This window comes from Bombina bombina, chromosome 8, assembly GCF_027579735.1.
Source record: "Bombina bombina isolate aBomBom1 chromosome 8, aBomBom1.pri, whole genome shotgun sequence".
NCBI classification, from domain to species: Eukaryota; Metazoa; Chordata; class Amphibia; order Anura; family Bombinatoridae; genus Bombina; species Bombina bombina.
In genome coordinates, this window is record NC_069506.1 from 28899093 (window position 1) to 28923768 (window position 24676).

The 24676-nt window shown below is 38.4% G+C and overlaps 1 protein-coding gene across 2 annotated transcripts in view; it reads left to right on the top strand.

Annotated features, from left to right (window-relative positions):
- The window catches only part of SPEN (spen family transcriptional repressor), a 109773-nt gene that overhangs the window by 46660 nt on the left and 38437 nt on the right, over window positions 1-24676 (top strand). For both annotated transcript variants that reach the window (XM_053690247.1, XM_053690248.1), the window contains exons 4-6: window positions 14531-14691; window positions 16639-16839; window positions 20471-20622. In XM_053690247.1, coding sequence (XP_053546222.1) covers window positions 14531-14691; window positions 16639-16839; window positions 20471-20622 — 514 coding nt within the window. The remainder of the gene's footprint in view (window positions 1-14530; window positions 14692-16638; window positions 16840-20470; window positions 20623-24676) is intronic.

The window sequence follows — 24676 nt, forward strand, 5'->3', positions numbered from 1 at the left end:
CAACATCAAAATCTCTATTCTCTGGGGCTGACTGCGTGGAGATTGAACGCCTAGTTCTAGCCAAGAGAGGATTTTCGGAGAGAGTGATTGATGCTCTTGTTTAGTCCAGGAAGCCGGTCACTAGACACATCTACCATAAGGTGGAGAGGACATACTTGTCCTGGTGTGAGGAACGAGGATACCCATGGCATAAGGTTAGGGTATCCCGGATTTTGGCCTTTCTTCGGGACATTCTAGATAAGGGCCTTGCCGCAAGTTCCCTAAGGGGACAGATCTCAACTTTATCTGTACTGTTACATAAGAACCTTTCGGAGCTTCCAGACATTCAGTCCTTTGTTCAGGCTTTAGTTAGGATCAGACCTGTCTTCAGGAATCCGGCTCCTTCTTGAAGCTTAAACTTGGTTCTTAATGTTTTGCAGAAGGCTCTGTTTGAGCCTATGCATGCCCTTTTCATTAAAGGGACATTAAACCCAACATTTTTCTTTCATTATTCAGATATAGAATACAATTGTTAAAAAGTTTCCAATTTACTTCTATTATCAAAAATGGTTCATTCTCATGTTGTTCTTTGTTAGAGATACCTAGGTAGATAGCGTGCACATGCCTGAAGCACTACTACTATCTAGTGCTACTGCTTATGTATAACATTGTTGCAAAACTGCTGCTATATAGTGCTGCAGACACGTGCACACTATTGAGCTTACATTTCTGGTTTTCAAATAAGGATAACAAGAAAATGAAGAAAATATGATAATAGAAGTAAATTAGAATGTTGTTTAATATTTTATGTTCTATCTAAATCATGAATGAAAAAAAAGTGTTTTACGTCCCTTTTGGCGGCTTTGCAATGTGAGCCTCCCTTCTATAGTTTTTCATGCTGATAAGGCTGTTCTTTGCACTGGATTGGGATTCCTTTCCAAGGTAGTGTCGTCGTATCATCAATCAGGAAATAGTATTTCCTTCCTTGTGTCCTAACTCTTCTTCTTCGAAGGTGAGGTTACTTCATAATTTGGATGTGGTCCGAGTTTTGAAGTTTTATCTTCAAGCCACAAAGGAGTTCAGGCAGACGTCATCCTTATTTGTTGTGTATTCTGGAAGACACAGGGGACAGAGGGCCTCTGCAACTTCTTTATCTTTTTGGCTGAGGAGTATGATCCGTCTGGCATATGAGACAGCGGGACACAAGCCTCCTCAGAGAATTACGGCTCACTCGACTAGAGCTGTGACCTCTTCTTGGGCCTTTATGAATGAGGCTTCTATGGAGCAGATTTGTAAGGCGGCCACCTGGTCATCCTTACATACTTTTGCCAAATTTTATAAATTTTGACGTTTTTCCTTCGGTGGAAGCAGCTTTTGGGAGAAATGTTCTGCTGGCTGTGGTGCCCTCAGTTTAGGGTCTGCCTTCGTTACCCTCCATCCTGTTTTTTTCATTCAGTGTCCTCTAGAGCTTGGGTTTTTGTTCCCACAAGTGATGAATGAAGCAGTGGACTCTCCTCCCCTTTTAGATGGAAAACATAAATTATGCTTACCTGATAATTTCATTACCATCGTGGGGAGGAGAGTCCACTGCACCCGGCTGTTCTCCGGTGGGCGGACCTACATTTCTCCTACATTGGTGTGTCCGGTCCACGGCTTCATCCTTGTGGGATATTCTCATTCCCTACAGGAAGTGGCAAAGAGAGCACAACAGCAGAGCTGTCCATATAGCTCCCCCTCTAGCTCCGCCCCCCAGTCATTCTCTTTGCCGCTCTGTACAAGTAGCATCTCCATGGGGGTGGTAAAGAGTATGTGGTGTTAGTTGTAGTTTTTTATTTCTTCTATCAAGAGTTTGTTATTTTAAAATAGTGCCGGTTTGTACTATTTACTCTGCAACAGAAAATGAAGAAGATTTCTGTTAAAGATGAGTATGATTTTAGCACCACTAACTAAAATCCATTGCTGTTCCCACGCGGGACTGTTGAAACCAGAGAACATCAGTTGGGGGGAACAGTTTGCAGGCTTATCTGCTTAAGGTATGATCAGTCATTTTTCTAACAAGACCATGTAATGCTAGAAGACTGTCAGAAATTCCCTCTGGGATAGGTAAGCCATTTTTTCTTAGACTCTGTATAAAAAATGGCTTATATTTAGGGCTCTATGCTGGTTGACACTATTGTGGGCTTTAAAATCGATTGCTTTTTAGCATGTTTTTCACTATATATAAGGTTTTTTTCAGACTTTAAAACACTTTTGGGGTTTAATTTCGGCCTGGCACTTATTTGGACACCTAAATCTAGTCAGAAAGGCCCCTCCACTCTGGAATGAAGAGGGAGGAGGCCTCTTTTTCAGGCCTCAATTGTGCAGTTGATTTTGCCTAGGCAGTCCATGCAGCTTCATGTGGGGCATCAGAAGGACTCCAGAGAGGCTTATTTCCTACTAAAATAATCCCTAAGCAAGGTAAAGACTACAGGGGAAGCTGTAGCAATAGTACTGTAGTGTGTTAACCGGTTAATAACTGTTATTAGCTCCGGTTTGGGCATTAAGGGGTTAATTGGTCTGAAAATTTGTGTGCAATCTTTTCAAAGCATTAAGGCTCTGTGGTGAAAATTTCATTAAAATCGGATGTTTATTTAATGTTTTTTTGATGCGTCGGTAATAATGTGTGCTCTTTTATTATTTAAAGAGACAGTAACGTTTTTGTCAAAAATAATTTTTATTGCATTGTATTTCTGTTTAAGCCTGTCAAACATGTCTGTATCTTCAGATAGACTATGTTCTGTATGTCCAAAGGCCAAGGTGTTTCCCCCATTAAATTTATGTGTGCAGTGTGCCATAGCGTCCAACTAGCTTAAGGACAGTACAATCACACTTAAAAATATAGCCCAAGATGATTCTTTAGCTGAAGGTAGTGAAGATAGCTTGCTTTCCTCTCCTTCTGTGTCAACACCAGCTATGCCCGCGCAGGCAATGCCCAGTACATCTAGCGCACCAATTGCGATTACTATGCAATAATTAGCATTTTTTATCCGAACTACCAGCCTTTCCTAGGAAGCGTGATTGCTCAGTTTTAAACAGACAATGAGCAAGCAGACGCAGAGGATAATTTATCTGTAGTGCCCTCACATCAAGCTGACTTGGCGGTGAGGGAGGGCCTGTCTGAGGGAGAAATTTCTGACAGGAAGAGTTTCTCAGCAGACAGAGCCTGATACTATAACATTTAAATTTAAGCTAGAACACCTCCGCGCCCTACTTAAGGAGGTTCTAGCTGCACTTGATGATTGTGATCCTTTGGTGATCACAGAAAAATTGTGTAAAATGGACAATTTCCTAGAGGTCCCAGTACACACTGTTGTGTTTCCGATACCTAAGATGGCGGATATAGTGACTAAGGAGTGGGAGAAGCCAGGTGTTCCTTTTGTTCCCCCTCCTATATTTAAGAAAATGTTCCCCATTGTTGACCCCAGAAGGGACGCATGGCAGACGGTCCCTAAGGTAGAGGGGGCAGTTTCAACGTTAGCTAAGCGCACAACTATTCCAATAGAAGGACAATTGCGCTTTCAAGATCCTATGGATAAAAAATTAGAAGGGTTGCTTAATAAAAATTTTGTTCAGCAAGGTTTCCTTCTTCAACCAATTTCGTGCATTATTCCTGTCACCACGGCTGCGTCTTTTGGTTCGATGAACTAGAAAATTCGCTCCAGAAGGAGACTCCATATGATGAAGTCATGGACAGAATTCACGCACTGAAGTTGGCTAATTCTTTTATTTTAGATGCCGCTTTTCAATTAGCTAAATTAGCGGCAAAAAATTCAGGTTTTGCAATAGTGGCGCGCAGAGCGCTTTGGCTAAAATCTTGGTCGGCGGATGTGTCGTCCAAAACAAAATTGCTTCTATTCCTTTCAAGGGTAAGACCCTATTCGGGCCAGTATTGAAAGAGATTATTTCAGACATCACTGGGGGAAAGGGCCATGCCCTTCCACAGGATAGACCTTTCAAAGCAAAAAATAAGTCTAATTTTCGTTCCTTTCGTAATTTCAGGAACGGACCGGCTCCTAGCTCTACAGCCTCTAGACAAGAGGGTAACACTTCCCAGCCCAAACTAGCATGGAAACCATTGCAAGGCTGGAACAAGGGAAACAGGCCAAGAAGCCTGCTGCTGCTACCAAATCAGCATGAAAGGATAGCCCCCGATCCGGGACCGGATCTGGTAGGGGGCAGACTCTCTCTCTTTGCTCAGGCTTGGGCAAGAGATGTCCTAGACCCCTGGGCTTTTGAGATTGTCTCTTAGGGGTATCTCCTAGAATTCAAGGACCTTCCTCCAAAGGGAAGGTTTCACATGTCTCGCTTGTCTTTAGACCAGACAAAGAGACGGGCATTCTTACATTTCGTAGAAGACCTTTTAAAAATGGGAGTGATACACCCAGTTCCAAAAGCAGAACAAGGACTGGGTTTTTACTCAAACCTGTTTGTAGTTCCCAAAAAGAAGTGAACGTTCAGGCCAATTCTGGACTTAAAGATCCTAAACATATTCCTCAAGAGTTCCATCATTCAAAATGGAAACAATTCAAACAATTTTACCAATGATCCAAGAGGGTCAATACATGACTACCGTGGACCTAAAGGATGCATACCTGCATATTCCGATCCACAAAGTTCACCATCAGTTCCTAAGGTTCGCCTTCCTGGACAAGCATTATCAGTTTGTGACTCTTCCCTTCGGATTGGCCACTGCTCCAAGAATTTTTACAAAGGTGTTAGGATCCCTTCTAGCAGTGCTAAGGCCAAGGGGCATTGCGGTAGCACCTTACCTAGACGACATCTTAATTCAGGCGTCGTCCTTCCAAGCCTTCCCAAGGTCTCACGGGTGGAAGGTGAACGTAGAAAGAAGTTCTCTGTCCCCGGTCACTAGGGTTCCCTTCCTGGGAACAATAATAGACTGGGTAGAAATGAAAATCTTTCTGACGGAGGTCAGGAAGTCAAAACTTTCAAATGCTTGTCGAGTTCTTCATGCCATTCCTCAGCCTTCTGTGGCTCAGTGCATGGAGGTAATCGGTCTAATGGTTGCGGCAATGGACATAGTCCCTTTTGCCAGAATTCATCTAAAGACCATTGCAACTGTGCATGCTCAAGCAGTGGAATGGGGATTATGCAGATTTGTCTCCCCAGATACAAATGGACCAGGAAACCAGAGACTTGCTCCTCTGGTGGTTGTCTCAGGATCACCTGTCTCAGGAAATGAGTTTCCGCAGAACAGAGTGGATCATTGTCACGACCGACGCCAGTCTCTTAGGATGGGGCGCGGTCTGGGACTCCCTGAAAGCTCAGGGTCTGTGGTCTCGGGAAGAATCTCTTCTCCCGATAAACATTTGGGAACTGAGAGCGATATTCAATGCGCTCCTGGCTTGGCCTCAACTAGAGGAGGCCAAATTCATAAGATTTCAGTCGGACATCATGACGACTGTAGCGTACATCAATCATCAAGGAGGAACAAAGAGTTTCCTGGAGATGAGAGAAGTATCCAAGATCATCAAATCGGCGGAGGATCACTCCTGCCATCTATCTGCAATTCGCATCCCAGGAGTAGACAACTGGGAGGCGGATTATCTGAGTCGTCAGATTTTCCATCCGAGGGTGTGGGAACTTCACCCGGAGGTTTTTGCCCAGTTAACTCAACTATGGGGCATTCCAGATCTGGATCTGATGGCGTCACGTCAGAATTCCAAGGTTCCACGCTACGGGTCCAGGTCCAGGTCCGGGGATCCCAAGGCGACATTGGTAGATGCCTTAGTGGCGCCTTGGTCGTTCAATCTATTCTCCTCCCCAGGCTAGTAGCCAGGATCAAACAGTAGAAGGCTTAGATAATTCTAATAGCTCCTGCGTGGCCACGCAGGACTTGGTATGCAGACCTGGTGAATATGTCATCGGCTCCACCATGGAAGCTACCTTTGAGACAGGACCTTCTAGTACAAGGTCCATTCGAACATCCAAACCTAGTTTCTCTGCAACTGACTGCTTGGAAATTGAACGCTTGATTCTATCTATCTAGATAGAATCAAGCGTGGGTTTTCGGAATCAGTAAGGGTTACTCATGGAGTAAAATTAGGATTCCAAGGATTCTTTCCTTTCTCCAAGAGGGATTGGAGAAAGGTCTGTTAGCTAGTTCTTTAAAAGGACAGATATCTGTCTGTCTTGTTGCATAGACGTCTGGCAGCCGTGCCAGATGTTCAGGCGTTCGTACAGGCGTTAGTCAGAATCAAGCCTGTCTACAGACCTGTGACTCCTCCATGGAGTCTAAATTTAGTTCTTTCAGTTCTTCATGGGGTTCCGTTTGAACCTTTACTTTCCATAGATATTAAGTCACTATCTTGGAAAAATTTTTGTTTTTGGTTGCTATTTCTTCTGCTAGAAGAGTTTCTGAATTGTCTGCTTCGCAGTGTAATTCACCCTATCTGGTGTTTCATACAGATAAGGTAGTTTTACGTACCAAGCCTGGTTTTCTTCCAATAGGAATATTAACCAGGAAATAGTTGTTCCTTCTCTGTGTCCGAATCCAGTTTTTAAAAAGGAACGTTTGTTACACAATCTAGATGTGGTTCATGCTTTAAAATTCTATCTAGAAGCAACAAAGGATTTCAGACAGACATCTTCTTTGTTTGTCGTCTATTCTGGTAAGAGAAGAGGTCAGAAAGCTACTGCTACGTCTCTTTCCTTCTGGCTAAAAAAGCATCATCCGATTGGCTTATGAGACTGCTGGACGGCAGCCTCCTGAACGAATGGGCTTTCAAGAACGAGGCTTCTGTTGAACAGATCTGTAAGGCAGTGACTTGGTCTTCACTGCATACTTTTGCCAAATTTTACAAATTTGATACTTATGCTTCTTCTGAGGCTATTTTTGGGAGAAAGGTTTTACAAGCAGTGGTGCCTTCCGTTTAGGTTACCTGACTTGCTCCCTCCCTTCATCCGTGTCCTAAAGCTTTGGTATTGGTTCCCACAAGTAAGGATGAAGCCGTGGACCGGACACACCAATGTAGGAGAAAACAGAATTTATGTTTACCTGATAAATTTCTTTCTCCTACGGTGTGTCCGGTCCACGGCCCGCCCTGGCTTTTAGTCAGGTTTAAAATTTTTGTTTTTGTACACTGCAGTCACCACTGCACCCTATGGTTCTCCTTTTTCTCCTGACCGTCGGTCGAATGACTGGGGGGCGGAGCTAGAGGGGGAGCTATATGGACAGCTCTGCTGTTGTGCTCTCTTTGCCACTTCCTGTAGGGAATGAGAATATCCCACAAGTAAGGATGAAGCCGTGGACCGGACACACCGTAGGAGAAAGAAATTTATCAGGTAAACGTAAATTCTGTTTTTTTTAATCTTCTGGCACCATTTATACGCTGATATTTCTCCTACTGTTCCTTGTTCCCTTGGCAGAATGACTGGCGGGTGGGGAGGTATTTAAGCCATTGGCTGGGGTGTGTCTGCCTCCTCCTGGTGGCCAGGTTCTTATTTCCCACAAGTGATGAATCAAGCAGTGGACTCTCCTCCCCACAATGGAAATGAAATTATCGGGTAAGCATAATTTATGTTTTTAGCTTTAATATGGGCTATTTTAGCTGTGTGTTGCTGGTTGGTGCACCCGCTAAAAAGGTCCTGGGGAGGACACTCATTTAAATGGGCACTAGTTTAATATGTACGTCAGAAGACTTAAATGGCAACCATAGGACTGAGTTTTTTCATATGTGGGTAAGATGTTTGTGTGTGTTGTATGAGTGTGTGGGTTTGCTTGAGATTTAATTTTTTTTTATTAACCTCTATTGTGTTTTTTTTATGTTTTGCTAAAAGAGGTCCACTGTTTAAGACTTAGAAAACCTTTGTTCTAAATGTACCTTTATATAAGCAACAATGACTGACAATGAGACAATTGTGTAGCAGTTTTTGTAATATGCTGGCTGATCTTTGTGTTGGTTCCTTCTATAATAGGGGTTATTAGAATGCAGCCGATAGAAGGTAGCAGTTCATATTGCCTTGGTGGAATATTTTCCAGCCTCTTTAGTGGTGCAACATGCTATGAAGTATTGCACCTTCGTTCCCTTACAGATGTGCTTTGCTTGTGGGACACAGGGGATTGAGTCGCTAGATTGTTTTTCTTTCTCAGCAGATAGGGCTGGTTTCTGTAGCAATAAAATGTCTGCTCCATTGTTTTCAGGCTCTACAGAGACTCAGCAATTCTCTTTACCCTCTCTGCATCAGACTTATATTTCCCTTCCCCTTATATGCTGTTTTCACAGAAGTATTGGAAGTTCTCACATGAGGGAGCAGAAGACCAAAACCAGTTACTTAATTATCCCCACCATCTCCTTTATTCCCAATTCCCCCATTTTAAGGATATATGCTATTTAGGGGCCTTTCTTTTTTAAATGAGCATGACTGTTCGTTTATTTTCTTTGTCTTTTTGTGTATAGACCATAAGTCATCACAAGATGTAGCTTCTAAGATGTTGCTATAGGGATTTATTGGTGTTAAGATAAAACGTGTTAGTGCTTTGTGTGGTGAAAACCTTACAGTTGATGAGGGATAAAGATGCATGAATTCTTCTAAAAAGCATTACAAGGGTTAAAAAAAAAGTTATGTTCTTGTACTCTTGTCCCATTAAATTGCTTTCTTTTTCAAATTGAATGGCTAAGTCCTTTGATGAAAGTAGCAATGTCATTTTTAAACAAATGACAGAATTTGTGATGGGAATAAAGATCGCCTATCTATAGAGCAGGTCAAAAATTCATAATCTCATTTCTGGTCCAACTATTGCTGGATCAATGCAGAAGTCAACAACTAACATACACAACATTCTAAAATGCTCAGCTCAGGGTTTGTTGATTGAACTGTATATTGTGTATTTGGTATACCGTTAACCATGCCATTTGCATCTAGGAGTTTAGGCATATGAAAAAATTTGATGTCGCATAGATGGGCCAACATATTTATTTGGGTGCCCAAAGAAATGAAGTGCCCCCATTTTTAATTTTCGTTCATGTTAAATATTCTTTAAGCAAATCTATCTTTGTCATTTGTTTTGTCCTAGTTTCAGAAAGTTAACATTATTATATTACTAAGTTATTATCTAGATTACATGCTTTTACTAAACCGTTCTGGATTTGGTGTACTATAAACCAGGGCTTGACAAACCAAGCAGCCAGGGAGCCACTGGCTCCAAGAATTTTACCGTCTGCATATATCTATATACAAATATTACTGTCTGGTTCCTAAAAAAATCTTACAGGCTCCTAAAATGTAAACATATTTGTCAACACCCTGCCATAAGCACTTTCATATGAGTCGGACTGCTTATTATTATTTTTAAATATGAAGCAGTGTAATCATGAGATTCAGCTTTTACAGGATTTGACTTGACACTTGACTGGGCTCGGGTACTTGAGATGAATTGTAGGAGCTCAGTGAGATGGACAGGTATTTCCCTAATGTGGGATATATTCCAGTCTATCAGGAGGAGATCAAGAACACTCACAAAGCGTTAGCCCCTCCCACCTCCAGTTTACGTATAGCCAAGCAGAGGAGAGAGACGGAAAAAAAGGTAAGAAAGACAGAAAGCAGGGTTATGAGGTGCAAATGAGAACTTCCACATATAAACAAAATATAAGATGGGGGCTATGGACTCTCATCAGCCCGAAGCAAATAAATCTATCAGTAAGTATAAATTCTGTTTTCCTTCTTAGCTGATGAGAGTCCATAGCTTCACAACACGTGGGATACAATACCCAAGCTGAGAATCCATGTTAACGACTGGTTGCATAATAAGTAGGCAGTTCCTGTAGCCTGAAGGACTTTCCTCCCGAAGCTACATCAGAAGAAGCATAAATGTCAAAATGATAAAATTTGGAAAAAGTGCGATTGGAAGACCAAGTTGCCGTCTTGCAAATCTGTTCCAAAGAGGCATCATCAATGAAAGCCCAGGAAATGGATACTGATCTTGTAGAATGAGCAGTTACTCTTTTTGGTGGCGGTTTTACTGCAACCAAGTAAGCCTTACAAATAATCTGCTTAAGCCAGGATGCCAAGCCGCTGCCGTAGCTTTCTGACCCTTCCTAGGACCAGAGAAGTGGACAAATATTAGTAGCCTGAATATAGAACTATAAAGCTCTGATAATTTTAGGTTGTGAAGTAATTTTTCCTTTGGATTAGAAGGCTTTTGAGGATAAATTGAGCTTCTAGGGATACTAGATAAGAACTATCATGTACCTCATTCCCCCAAATTCCTATGTTAAACACATAGGTAAAGCTCCTAAGGTGTAAGGCTCTGACCCCCAGCTATGTAGTACCTGCAAGGAGAGTACTTTTGGATAGCTCCTAGGCTGTATAGTGTCTGATTCACTTACCTGGACCGAAGCACCCCACCACTGTGTCTTATCAGCATGCTGAGGCCTTTCTCTCCCATAGGTTGATAATCCAGTAGATTCCATCTAGTGCAAGTAAATATACTGCAGATATACCTGTAAACCCTCAGGTGGAGGCTAAGAGACGGAGTCTCTGCGATGACTGAGGGCAATTATGGCTGTTAGATTACCCACTAGGGTAATGGAAAACACATAACATTGACACAGAGGTAAGGATTACCTCTTGGTCTCTTCTTAAATCTATTTGCCATTGGGTACTGTCAGGTCTGAGCCCACAAATCATATGAAAAAAAGTATAAACTCTTGATAGTAGAGCACCTCTGAAATCTTTAACCTCTCTCCTCTGTAGCCAAGAACAAAGTGGGGAGAGAGAGGAAGTGGGGGGGGACTAAAGCTCTGAGGTTTATTTACCTCCTGATAGGCTGGAATATATCCCATATGTTATGAAGCTACTAAACGCAGTTTGTCTCATAAAATTAAGACATTGTTAGATTGTTAGAAAACCGTGTCTAGTCATTAAAAGGACATTTAACACATTGAGGTTCTAAAGAAATCCAAATTTTGTTTTCATGATAGAGAACACAATTTTAAACCACTTTCCAATTTACTTCTATTATCTTGCTTAATTCGCTTGGTATCCTTTGTTGAAGAAGCACTGCACTACACTTCTTAGGCCATTTAAGGACAAATATGTTGCAGGGTTAGGATTCTAAAGTCTGAAGTGTTCACTTGTATCTGTCCCTTTTAAGTTACTGAAAATAGTTTGTCAATTTAACATTCACCCTTAAAACCTCACCAGTATCCTTGTCTTTACTAATATTTTACGGATGTGCACTCATGTCATTTGACTACTAATAAATGGGGACGATGGTGATTGTAGCAGCATTCAGCTCTTTTCGGAGCCGGTTGTGGATCCAGACAATAATATATTCAGTGGTCATTAAATGTGTTCAAAATTTAGGAGCCAGACCTACTTTTAGGGGCCAAACTGGTATTTGTATATAGATATATGGAGAATAACCCAAAATGTTAGGAACTAGGGGTAAAATTCTAGGAGCCAGCTGCTTCCTGGGTTTTGTCAATCCCTGATTATGTATAAACATTTGTGTGAAGTAATCAGGTGAATGGATTATATATAAATATTTTATTTATCAATTCCAAGAGTAAATGTGATAACCCGGCCCTCTCTTTCTGTTGACCTTTTCATTAAAATTGCACGATTCTGCTTTCATTACTTTTAATGACTCAATGTTAGCTGTCCTGTTTAACCTGGGTTACCTGAAATACCATGCTGAATACTCACTTTATTATGCTGTATTTGTGATTTATTCTATAATTAGTGTTTACCCTAATTCTCTTTCCCTTATTATTGCACTTAAATATTTATTTAAATGCTAAATTGGGGTGTTGGCCAATTTTATATTCCAAAATACAAGACTAGCTTAAACAGGGTCATGTATTCCTAGATGATGAGAAAAACAGGTTGACCTATTAGAGCTAAATGTGTCAGTTTGTGACTTGCCAGTCATGCCAGGGGTCAAGAAACTAAAGAAATTTATAGAAATTTAGAATTATAGATTATTTATAGATTATTAATTATAGAAACACACCCAATGTGTTCTGACACTGCTGTCCAGGATATGTCCTGTGTACTAAATCCAGTCTGTGAGTGTAGTGCAGTGTTCTCCCCAGGACCTATTTAAAGGGACATTATACACTAATTTTCATATAACTGCATTTAATAGACCATACTATAAAGAAGAAGAATATGCACAGATACGGATATAAAAATCCAGTATAAAACCTTTTAAAAACTTACTTATCTCCCAGTTTAGCAGTGTTGATGAGGCTAGCCCCCCCCCCCCCCCCCGCATAGGTAAATACCCATTACACAATCAGGAGAAAGCAGGAATCGGTAGACTTCAGTCTACGTCTGAGACTTTGGGGCTTGGTTAGGAGTCTGAAAATCAGCACAATGTTATTAAAAAATAAGCAAAACTATACATTGTTACAGAAACATCCCAGGTATCTAGTGTACAATATCCCTTTAAAGGACCTGTATATACAGTAGATTTGCTCAGCAAATGCATAATAAGACAATGCAATAGCACTTAGTCTGAACTTCAAATGAGTAGTAGATTTTTTTTCTGACAAATTTCAAAGTGGTCTATTTCCACTCCTCCTGTATCATGTGACAGCCATCAGCCAATCGCAAATGCATATACGTATAGTCTGTGCATTCTTGCACATGCTCAGTAGACGCTGGTGACTCAAAGTGTAAATATAAAAATACTGTGTGCATTTTGTTACTGAAAATAAGTTGGAAAGTTGTTTAAAATTGCTGCTCTATCTGAATCATGAAAGCTTAATTTTGACGAGTGTCACTTTAATGGGTACACCACCTGACTAGTGTATGTTTGTACAAACTATCATTAAAACAGTTAAAATATACACTTAGTTTTTGCTTTGGTTAGTATGTCACAGGCCTTTTTGGGGACTTGATTGTTTTACAGAGCGGTCTTGCCACCAGCGTTGAGACTGCTCTATTCCACAAAGCCTGCTAGAGGGAGGGTATTAATAGCGTGTTCTTGCTAGACTTGTGCTAGTATGTCCTGAAAAAACCCTTAACGACCAGTGACATACAGGGTACATTGTTGTCATTAAGGGGTTAAAGGAATATGAAACCCAGACGTTTTCTTTTGTGATTCAGACAGAGCATACAATAAAAAAAAAAAAAAGTTTTCAATTAACTAATTTATTAAATCTGCTTAGTTCCTGAGGTATTCTTTGTTGAAGAGATACCTTGGTAGAGCACTAGAGCACTACATGGCAGGATATAGTGCTGCCCTCTAGTGCTCTTGCAAAACTAGCAATATAGTGCTCCAGACAAGTGCAGGCTCCTGAGTGGTGCATCCCTGCTTTTCAATAAAGGATACCAAGAGTACAAAGATAATTTGCTATAAAGGAAATTTAAAAAGTTGTTTTAAATTGTCCTGTTCTATCAGAATCATGAAAACAGAATTGTTTTATTTATTTTTTCCGCTTTAAATAACTTTCACAAATAACGTCATATGTAATAACAGGGGTCGAGAAATCTGTTAAAAATGAATTCTTGGCTTGTCGAGCCTTGCGTTTATAAAATTGCAAAGTATAACAGCAAATTTGATAGAAGTAAATTAGAAATATGTTTATAATTTTATGGTCTATCTGAATCAGATTTTTTTGAAACACCTCTTGGTTTTTGTGGGCTGACTGCACTTGTTCCCTCCCCAGGCTAATTCTGTAATCTAGGTTTGCTTCTAAATACCAAAAGGACAATAAATAACTTGGTTTGGCCGTTTGTAGCTTTTATAAGTAAACCTATTTTACAGAGCACAGTTACACAAAATCAAGCTTATTGTATTTGTCCTTTGAAGAATTAACCAACAAGCAAGGTTTGACAAATACTGGTAGTCAGGTCATGACTAATTCATCTTATTTCTAGCTCCTAATTTGTGGATTATTCAGCCTGTGTTTTATATGTGAACACCCTTGTCAGGATTCCAAAAGCGGACATTGGGCAATTCACTATTCATGCAGGTTTCTAAGCTTGACACTGATTTGTCAACCCCTGATTTAGAAGCACAGCTTGATATGATCAGTACAAATGCACCTACATAGCAATGTGTTCTATATTACCTGTTACTGACTCGCTTAGCAGGTTTAACTGCCAACTGCCTTTCACAACTGCTGTAAGTTTGCAGACTCCGCCTCTGCATGTATCCATGTTGTAATATTTCTAGTGTTACACAAGAAACCACAACATGAAAATCTTTAATTATACATATTATGTTGTAAAGTGATAGAGTCCAGGCATGCATGTTTGTTTGCTGTGTTTTTAGCTAGCGTCTCTAAATACTGTGTAAACTGATAACTCTGCACTGGGCATAAGTGTGTTAGATTTCTGGTTAGTGGTTGCTGTGCTCCCTCTGCTGGAGATCTAGGTTTCTACACAGACACAAAGGGTTGAATGTTTGTTTTCTGAATTTTTTTTGTGCTATATTGTTCATTTGCAAAAATCAAACACTGTTGTAATGTATAAATAAATGTATATACAGATCTTTACGTAGCTATGATGTGAGTACAAAACCATTGTCTTATTGTTACAGTAGTGACTCCAGCAGTAGTTCAAGCGATGAGTCCCCTGCGAGGTCAGTACAGTCCGCAGCTGTTCCAGCTCCACCTTCCCAGCCACTCCTGTCCCTGGATAAAGATGAGCCTCGCAAAAGTTTTGGAATCAAGGTTCAAAATCTTCCAGTCCGCTCCACAGGTATTTTGTGTGCAGATATGGCATTAATGTAATTGTTTGTAATGGGATCTGGGGCACGGACTTAGATGTGCATAGTGATTTTCTAAAGATTATCACTAATCTGTACTAATAGTAGAAAATGTGTTGTAGTCAACAGTCAGTTTCACTTTTAAAGACAGGGCTGATCACCTGTATGCCTTTTTATTGCTTTTCAGTTTTCTCTTGTTAAGTGTGTTCAGTCCACGGGTCATCCATTACTTATGGGATATATTCTCCTTCCCAACAGGAAGTTGCAAGAGGATCACCCAAGCAGAGCTGCTATATAGCTCCTCCCGTCACATGTCATACCCAGTCATTCTCTTGCAACCCTCAACAAAAATTTGTATCAACCATCCAAACCTAATTTCTCTGAGGCTGACTGCCTGGAAATTGAACGCTTGATTCTATCAAAGCGTGGGTTTTCGGATTCGGTTATTGATACATTAATACAGGCTCGGAAACCTGTGACAAGAAAAATTTACCATAAGATATGGCGTAAATATTTATATTGGTGCGAATCCAAGAGTTACTCATGGAGTAAGGTTAGGATTCCTAGGATATTGGCTTTTCTACAAGAGGGTTTAGAAAAGGGTTTATCCGCTAGTTCGCTAAAGGGACAGATTTCTGCTCTGTCTATTCTTTTACACAAACGTCTGGCAGAGCATCCAGACGTCCAGGCCTTTTGTCAGGCTTTGGCTAGAATTAAGCCTGTGTTTAAAGCTGTTGCTCCTCCGTGGAGCTTAAACTTGGTTCTTAAAGTTCTTCAGGGTGTTCCGTTTGAACCCCTTCATTCCATTGATATTAAGCTTTTATCTTGGAAAGTTTTGTTTTTGATGGCTATTTCCTCGGCTCGAAGAGTCTCTGAGTTATCTGCCTTACATTGTGATTCTCCTTATCTGATCTTTCATTCAGACAAGGTAGTTCTGCGTACTAAACCTGGATTTTTACCTAAGGTTGTTACTAACAGGAATATCAATCAAGAGATTGTTGTTCCATCATTATGTCCTAATCCTTCTTCAAAGAAGGAACGTCTTTTGCATAATCTAGACGTGGTCCGTGCTCTGAAGTTCTACTTACAGGCAACTAAAGATTTTAGACAAACTTCTTCTCTGTTTGTCGTTTACTCTGGACAGAGGAGAGGTCAAAAGGCTTCGGCTACCTCTCTCTCTTTTTGGCTTCGTAGCATAATATGTTTAGCCTATGAGACTGCTGGACAGCAGCCTCCTGAAAGATTTATGGCTCATTCCACCAGAGCTGTGGCTTCCACCTGGGCTTTTAAGAATGAGGCCTCTGTTGAACAGATTTGCAAGGCTGCAACTTGGTCTTCACTTCATACTTTTTCCAAATTTTACAAATTTGACACTTTCGCTTCTTCGGAGGCTGTTTTTGGGAGAAAGGTTCTACAGGCAGTGGTTCCTTCTGTTTAATGTTCCTGCCTTGTCCCTCCCATCATCCGTGTACTTAGCTTTGGTATTGGTATCCCATAAGTAATGGATGACCCGTGGACTGAACACACTTAACAAGAGAAAACATAATTTATGCTTACCTGATAAATTTATTTCTCTTGTAGTGTGTTCAGTCCACGGCCCGCCCTGTCTTTTTCAGGCAGGTTCTAAATTTTAAATTATAACTCCAGTCACCACTGCACCTTATAGTTTCTCCTTTCTCGTCTTGTTTCGGTCGAATGACTGGATATGACATGTGAGGGGAGGAGCTATATAGCAGCTCTGCTTGGGTGATCCTCTTGCAACTTCCTGTTGGGAAGGAGAATATATCCCATAAGTAATGGATGACCCGTGGACTGAACACACTACAAGAGAAATAAATTTATCAGGTAAGCATAAATTATGTTTTTTTTTGGTCCATAGGGTAAAATTAGGTAAATTCTCACTTCACTTCTTTATGCCTTTTTTTTTTTTAAATCTTTAGACACAAGCCTTAAAGATGGCCTCTTTCATGAATTTAAGAAGTACGGAAAGGTGACATCAGTACAGATTCATGGGGTATCAGAAGAACGCTATGGACTGGTCTTTTTCCGGCAGCAGGAAGATCAAGAGAAAGCACTTAATGCCTCTAAAGGCAAACTGTTCTTTGGCATGCAGATTGAGGTGACCGCATGGGTAGGACCAGGTATGTCTTCTGCATAGTCGCACATCAAATGGAGTGTTAAGAGTTGACACTTGTTTGGATGTGGTATTACCACTTCCATATTTACAGGTGATTGATGTTTAGACTAATAAAATAACTATACTCTTATTACTTGTATATTTGTAAGTGTGCGTACTGCATTGTTAGCTTACTCTGGTCACTCGTTTGTTTTTGCAGAAATTGATAGTGTGACCATTACTCTAATTGTCTTTTTGCAAGCTACTGCTAATTAGGGGTACATTTAAATGCCTTGTTCAAAGAATATAGAAAAACAAATCTGATTGAGGTAGTTTACTGTGGTCAGCAGCCCAAAGCCTGACTAATACGATGGGCTTAGTGACTCTATGAAATGGATAAGGGTGACCACCTAACTATTTAAAGGGACCAGTAGACTAGAATAGCATAATCAGTAAATACATACTAAAAATACAATGCAAAAGCACTTAGTTTGAATTTCAAAGGAGTAGTAGATACATTTTCTTTCCTAATGCATCTTGTGACAGACATCAGCCAAACACAAATTGCGCATATATATATATATCTACCCTGTGAATCTTGCACATGCTCAGTGTGCTCTATCTGAATCATGAAAGTTCAATTTTGACTTGACTGTCTCTTAAGGCTTGCCAGTATGGGGATCTATGGAAATTCAAGATACAAATCCCCCTGATATTTTGCATTATGGATATTATTATTATTTTTAATACTTTAAGTTGTAACATTGTTTTGGTTATACATTCAGTTATATATTTATATATTCAATGAAAAACCAAAGAAAAAATTCTCAACTTGTAATACCTTGTCCATAATCATTTGCTATGTGGTGGTCTTATATAGGGAAATATTATTGATGTTTACAACGTAATCTAATAATATTGTGTAATTCTCAGTTATATTGGCAAATCATTTCATATTTATGCATATGCAAGAGCAGGTTGTAATTAGCTACTCTATACATAAAAATATACTCTTGTATGGTTAGGTTTTGGTTTGTATATTATGCACGTGTTAGCATAAGACAAGATATTAAAGGGACAAACAACACTGTCTTTATATATAGAACATATCAGCTGTTAAATCGTTGTGAAAGGTGTGAATGGAAAATTTAAACTATCATTTTGTGTTTCACTCCCTAGAGATCATTTTTAACTATAAACAAGCTATTTTGCTGCAGCCAGTAAGGAACAGATATATATGAGCAACTACAGTAATCACACAATGTACTGGGTATAATATGGTATTATTTATATATATATATATATATATATATATATATATATATATATATATATATATATATATATATATATATAATACAATCTTAAACAACTTTGCTTTTTACATCTGTTATCAAATTTACTTTATTCTTATGGTATCCTTTTGTTGAGGGAGAAGTAATGCACTACTGGAAGCTAGCTGAACACAGGTGAGCCAATGACAAGCGGCATCTATGTGCAGCCACCCATCAGCAGCAAGCTCCCAGTAGTGCTTTGCTTCTCCTGACCCATCCTAGGTATTTTCAACAAAAGATAAAGACAATAAAGCAAATTTGATAATAGAAGTGAAATGGAAATTTGTTTAAAATTGCACGCTCTAACTGAATCATGAAAGAAAAATGTTGGGTTTCATGTCCCTGTATAAAAACAGATCCGGAATGTTAGAATATTTTATATGGAGTTTAATTCAGTTTAATTCATCAGTTGTAATGAAGATGCACTGTAACTTTAATATAGATATAAAATTCATATACCCTGCGTTCCGCCGCCCACTTCAAAAGTCAGTTTTCTGTGAGCTTAAGGGTTTGTACTGTTCTCCAATTAGTGCTCTTGCCTTAAGGCACTTTTGTTGCAGCTTGACAACAATTCAGTTAGCTCAAAGAAAAAAAATGAATTTTTAAGTAGGCAGCCTGAGTGTGGGGTATTTGAATTTCAGCTCTACATTAAAAATTAAGTTTATAGCACATCTTCATTACAAACTGATGAATTAAACTCCATATAAAATATCAATAACATTCTCAAAATGTTTCATGTCCCTTTAAACCACTGCCTTATATTTCACAACATCTTTGTATGTTTGGGGAATGAATTGTAAGTGTGTAGTCCTAAGCATTAGTGTTTTAATAAAGGCCAGTTCTAGTGTAACCGATAACACTAGAGCAACTAATCGTCCTAATCAATAATTATCGATTATGAAAATAGTTGTCAACGAATCTTATAATCGATTAGTTGGTTTGTGCACAACCCCAGCTGCTTCACTCCACTTTTTCAGGACAGTATAAGTTTACAACTACCCCTGGCTTATGTGCAACCCAGATATAATAGGAGCCATCATTTGGATTGTTTATATTAAATCAGGTGATTTGGAACTATGCTTTGCATGATATAGTATTATACCTGGGAGTTATTTAAATTGACGTGCACTATTATCTGTTTGCACAATTATTAGCGGATTGCTTGCTATTGCTGATTATATGTACTGTATAAATAAATGTGTAAGGCTTTGTCCTGTTATTGATATACAGTCTTTAGATCTTTTGATTTTGGTTTTTATTGTTTTGTTTTTATATTTTTAATCGATATGTACCAGATTCATCCTTTATAAGTATATATCTGCTATTTTTAGAGCAGACTGGTTATTTACCCTTATAGCTGGTTATTTACCATTGCATATAGATATTCAAGATAGGTTTTATGTTAGATTGAAGTCAAGGGTTACTTTATTGAGAGGCCCCTTGCCAAGGTGGAAGTTCTACCTCTTTTCAAACAGTTTTTGTTTTGCTTAATTATAAAACTGCTCTGCTGCTTAAAAATTGGACAAACAGTTGTGTTAATGTAAAGTTTTAGTCTGAAGTTTATATTTGTAACACTCAGTATGTGGATTCTATTTAAAATATAGGAAACAATTATTGATTCTTTTTTTTTTATCCGATTAATCGATAAAATAATCGGTCGATTAACCGATTATGAAAATAATCATTAGTTGCAGCCCTAGATAACACTCAAAGTTAGTATTTATAAAATAATAATAAAACAAGCTAATTGATTAACACACAGATTAAAATACAATGTATAATCATTCAAATTGATTTGAAAAGTAGCATTTTTTTCAGTGTATACCCACAAGCAAAATAGTATGATTTATATCCACACATTGTACTGCAGAAAGTAATGACTTGTGTGGGTATCCCCAAATTACTAAAATGTGTGGTTATATACGCAGCACAGAACTGTCAGAAATTGTGACATATTGCAATCTCTCTCCAGTTTATTTCCTTTTAAAATGTGTGTGAGCCTTAATTGTGGTTTGTTGCAACGCAGATCTGATAATAAATGTAGAGCCTTTCAATTTAGTTGCTGATGTTTAGTAAATATACGTTGTTCCTTATAATTATTTATAAATAAATGGTTTATTTAGTATAATGAAGTGAAACACACCACTTGTGTTTGTGTAGCACAAAATAGTAAAGTAGGAGTACAAAAATTCAAAAACGGGCTTGACATGAAACAAAAAATAGAGAAATGTTTGTCCATATGCCACTTACGTCACCAGTCATTGCTAGCTTGTAAAGCAGCTGTGCAGGCTTGCCCACATTTTCCCTCTATTTTATCTACAGAAACAGAAAGTGAGAACGAATTTCGACCACTGGACGAAAGGATAGATGAATTTCACCCTAAAGCAACAAGGACTTTGTTCATTGGAAACCTGGAGAAAACGACCACTCATCTTGACTTACACAACATTTTTCAGCGGTTTGGAGAGATAGTGGTATGTAATGAGTTGCTCACACTAACAAATGTTATCTTTTGTTTTAACAAAATACGAGACATCAAGGTCCATAATGATGATCCACCTTTTAAAAACATGTGACACCATAGAAGCTTAGGGAGGGAAAAGTAAACAAAAGCTCACATATATTGCCTAAAAGTATTAACCCAAGCTTCCCTGGGAAAAAGTCAAGCACACTTTTTAGATGTATTTTACAACAGAAGGCTGCAAAATAAGTAATGCGTGTATATTGCAATAATGTTTCACTTGCAATAATTAAACATTTTATTCAATGTTTACATGTCAAGTTTAATGGTCCTTTAAACAAAATGTTTTTTTTATATTAAATTTCAGCATAGGATAAAGGTGGTGTAGTTCACAATACTTTTCTCCCCTTTCATATTTCTCGTGAAATGTATGTATCCAGTGTAACACACATTAACAATATTTGACCAGATTTTAGCATCACAAATAATAAAATGTAGAACATCCTTCTTTTTGTGTGATTTTTTTTTTAGTGCTGTGTTGTGATGGCTCTTAAATAACTAAATGGGTGTGAGCACAATGTTATCTATATGGCCCACATGAACTAGCAGTCTCCTGTTGTGAAAAGCAAATAAAAAAGCATGTGATTAAAGGCTGTCTATAGTGGCTTAGAAACTGGCAGAAATATGCAGGTTTAAAGGTTATAAAGTATATTAATATAACAGTGGTGGTTGTGCAAAGCTTGGGGAATGGGTAGTAAAAGCGTTATCTATCATTTTAAACTGTAACAATTTTAGTATAGACTGTCCCTTTAAAGTATTCTATAGTTTTCTTTTTTGTAGTTTTTTATTTTTATTTTAATTTTACAATATATTAATTGAAACAGACATTAATTTATCATTTAGTAGCTTGCGGCAGCAATTGGCACTCAAAAAATTAACCAGTGGTCAGACCTCTGGTTTATTTTTTTTAATTGTCCCCTAATTGCCCCCAAAATAACATGTTAGGTCCCTATGTATATATTCATATATATTTATATTTGCTGTGTTCGACTTACCCCCTTTGATGCGCTAGTGTCTGGCGGCATGAGAACGAGGCTCCCATTGGAGCCTATGGCAGCACGCTCTCATGACCGCAATGCTTCCGTGCAATGTTAACGCAACCTCGCTTGTAATACCAGCATATTTGCATGCGCTGGTATAACTAAGTTGAGTGATATTATCGCTTTCTCAGAATCAATATTTTGCGCTCAACTTGTAATCTGGCCCTAATTAACATTTTTTTGAGCATAGTCTTGAGATTATACCTGCCTCCCTGGGTGCCACCATGTTGAAATCTATCTTTCAATACATTCTACTGCTGACGTGTTTGTGCACATGTGCAGGAACTTTCCTTCAGATTTCTGCAGTAAAACCAAAGTTCCAAAATGGCGGCACCTATAATTAGAGGGAGGTGCATGAAGTGTTTAGCGTCCCTGTTCTATGCGTTGATCTATTGTAAATATTGTGTTTGATTCTTCCAATTATTAAAGACTTCAATTTATCTCAGTTCTGATAGAAACAGATGATAGCATATAGTTATAATTATAGGGGTATGTTTATAAATACTTTGCAATGGGAGCAAGGTTTTAATTTACTTTTTATGTGAACTATTTGCTTCAGATTTCCCTGAAATTTTCAGTTCTGGTTACTTTGTTTTCTTCTGAAATAGAGCATACACACACACCTCTTGCTTACCTTTTGTTTACATAGATGAGTGAGGATAGTATGCAGTGCGAGGGAGGCATACAGGGTACGCAAAATCACAAAAATATTACCCAGATAGAATTAAAGGACATTAAGCGGCAACATGAGAGGGCAGAAGCAACCTGAAGTATTAGGTATTGACACACATGCTCAGGAACAGTTTGCATGAACAGTTGATGAATTACTGACTCCTGATAGACTGGTAGTTATGAGAGAGAACACAGACAAACTTTGATGGCTGTATCTGAGGTTTAACAACAAGGAAGCATTACTTACAGATCAGTAGTGTGTAAGACTCTCCCTAGTGGAAATTCTCAACGTTAAGTTAGAAACAAAAATATCAATCTATCCGTAAGACATTTTATTGATCTTCATTGACTGAGAAACATGCTAGGATCTTATAGATTACTTTTAAAGTGGCTGGTTTTACAGGGTTTAAACGGAAATACTATATTTTTAGAAAGTTAATGGCTTCCTACAAAATAATTGAGATAAAATGAAGATGAAAACGGCTACAATGTTTTTATGGTTGGAGATAAAATACCAATGTGTAGGACAAAAGCAAGTTTAAGCAGCATTGTATCAGGTTGAAATAAGCAATTTTGTGTCTAGTAAACCGTAATTGATTATGCATATAATTTCTTTAATATTGTGCTTGTGATCTCGAAGATTTAAAGGGATCGTCAACACCAGAATTTTTGTTTTTTAAAAAGATAACCAACACCGTTATAATACACATTTTACCTCTGTCATTACCTTGTATCTAAGCCTTTGCAAACTGCCCACTTATTTCAGTTCTTTCGACAGACTTGCATTTTAGCCAATCAGTGCTGACTCCTAGGTAACTTCACATGCGTGAGCTCAATGTTATTCATAGGACACTCATGAACTAATGCCCTCTAGTTTTGAAAAACTGTCAAAATGCTTTCACATAAGAGGCGGCCTTCAAGGTCTAAGAAATTAGCATATGAGCCTACCTAGGTTTAGCTTTCAACTAAGAATACCAAGAGAACAAAGCAAAATTGGTGATAAAAGTAAATTTTGGACTTGGCTGTCCCTTTTAATTTGATTTTAGAACTTGTAATGAAAGCGATTAACCTAGTAAAACGTGTGTGTTTTATAACTATACTATTTTATACGGGAAGTTGAGACTAAACAGGTGAATCTTCTTTTCCTCAATGCACAAAAAAATGAGTGAATTTTAAAATGGAACATTTTAAAAGTGCTCTCTCTGGATAATCCATTAGCAAGTCTAAAATTATGTTTTTTCCATGTCTTCTACACCAAGCATTATTTTGTAGTGATTGTACAAAGTGTTCTCCCCAGGACCTTTTATTTAGCGGCTGCAGCACCCAGCTAATGTTTTAGTCAATATTAAGCTAAAATTAGTTAATATTAAAAATGTTTAATTGTTATTGCACAAATGATCATGAAATACATTTATGTTAAATTATACAATTAGTTTGTGCTTTGGATAGCTAAAAATAATATATGAAAACATTACACTACTACTTAATCATTCCTTCTGGCTGGCTACATTTTCTGTTGAGGACACTGCAATGTTATTGTCCAACAGCTAGATTGTCATAATTAGAACATCCTTAGACTGCTTTTTTTACTTTGTAAACCTGTGTGTGTATGTTGAGTACTCCTTTAAGTGAAAGTCAATCCTAGCGTTTTTGAAACGCTAGGATTGACTATTGAAAGAGGTAAAAATGTCACCTCTTAGCAAAAAAATTTTTTTTGCCTTGGGCTTCGTTAGCAGCTCAAAACGGCGATTTGTTGAAACAAATAAAGGAGCTTTCTACATGAAGTATCTTTTATACTTCATAAATGAAAGTCCCCTTTATTTGTTTCAATAGTCAATCCTAGCGTTTCAAAAACGCTAGGATTGACTTTCACTTTAATCAAATAGTATATTTTACTAGCAAACCTTTAAAAGTTTTGGGGAAGGAAAAAAAAAAGTTTGTACAAGGATTGGAAAAAAATAAAAAAAAATCCGTATCCATGAGGTGTATACTCCCTCCCCCTCTCCTTTTTTCTGTTACATATGTGTGTATGCTCTTAAAGTGATTGTAAAGTTTAAAAAATTAAAGCCCAGTATCTAAATATTCTCTTAAAAACAGGGGCACTTTAATTCATGAAACTTTATAAACATGCTTTTTTTTTTTTTTTTTAAAAACACTTTTTGTTAAATAGACCGCCGATCCTCTGCCCGCTTTTCCTACTTATTTTGCATATCAATGACGAATCCGGCTTCCTCCAATCGTTGTGTGCCCCTTGAGCTGGACATAATAGGGGCATGCATCGATTGGAGGAAGCTG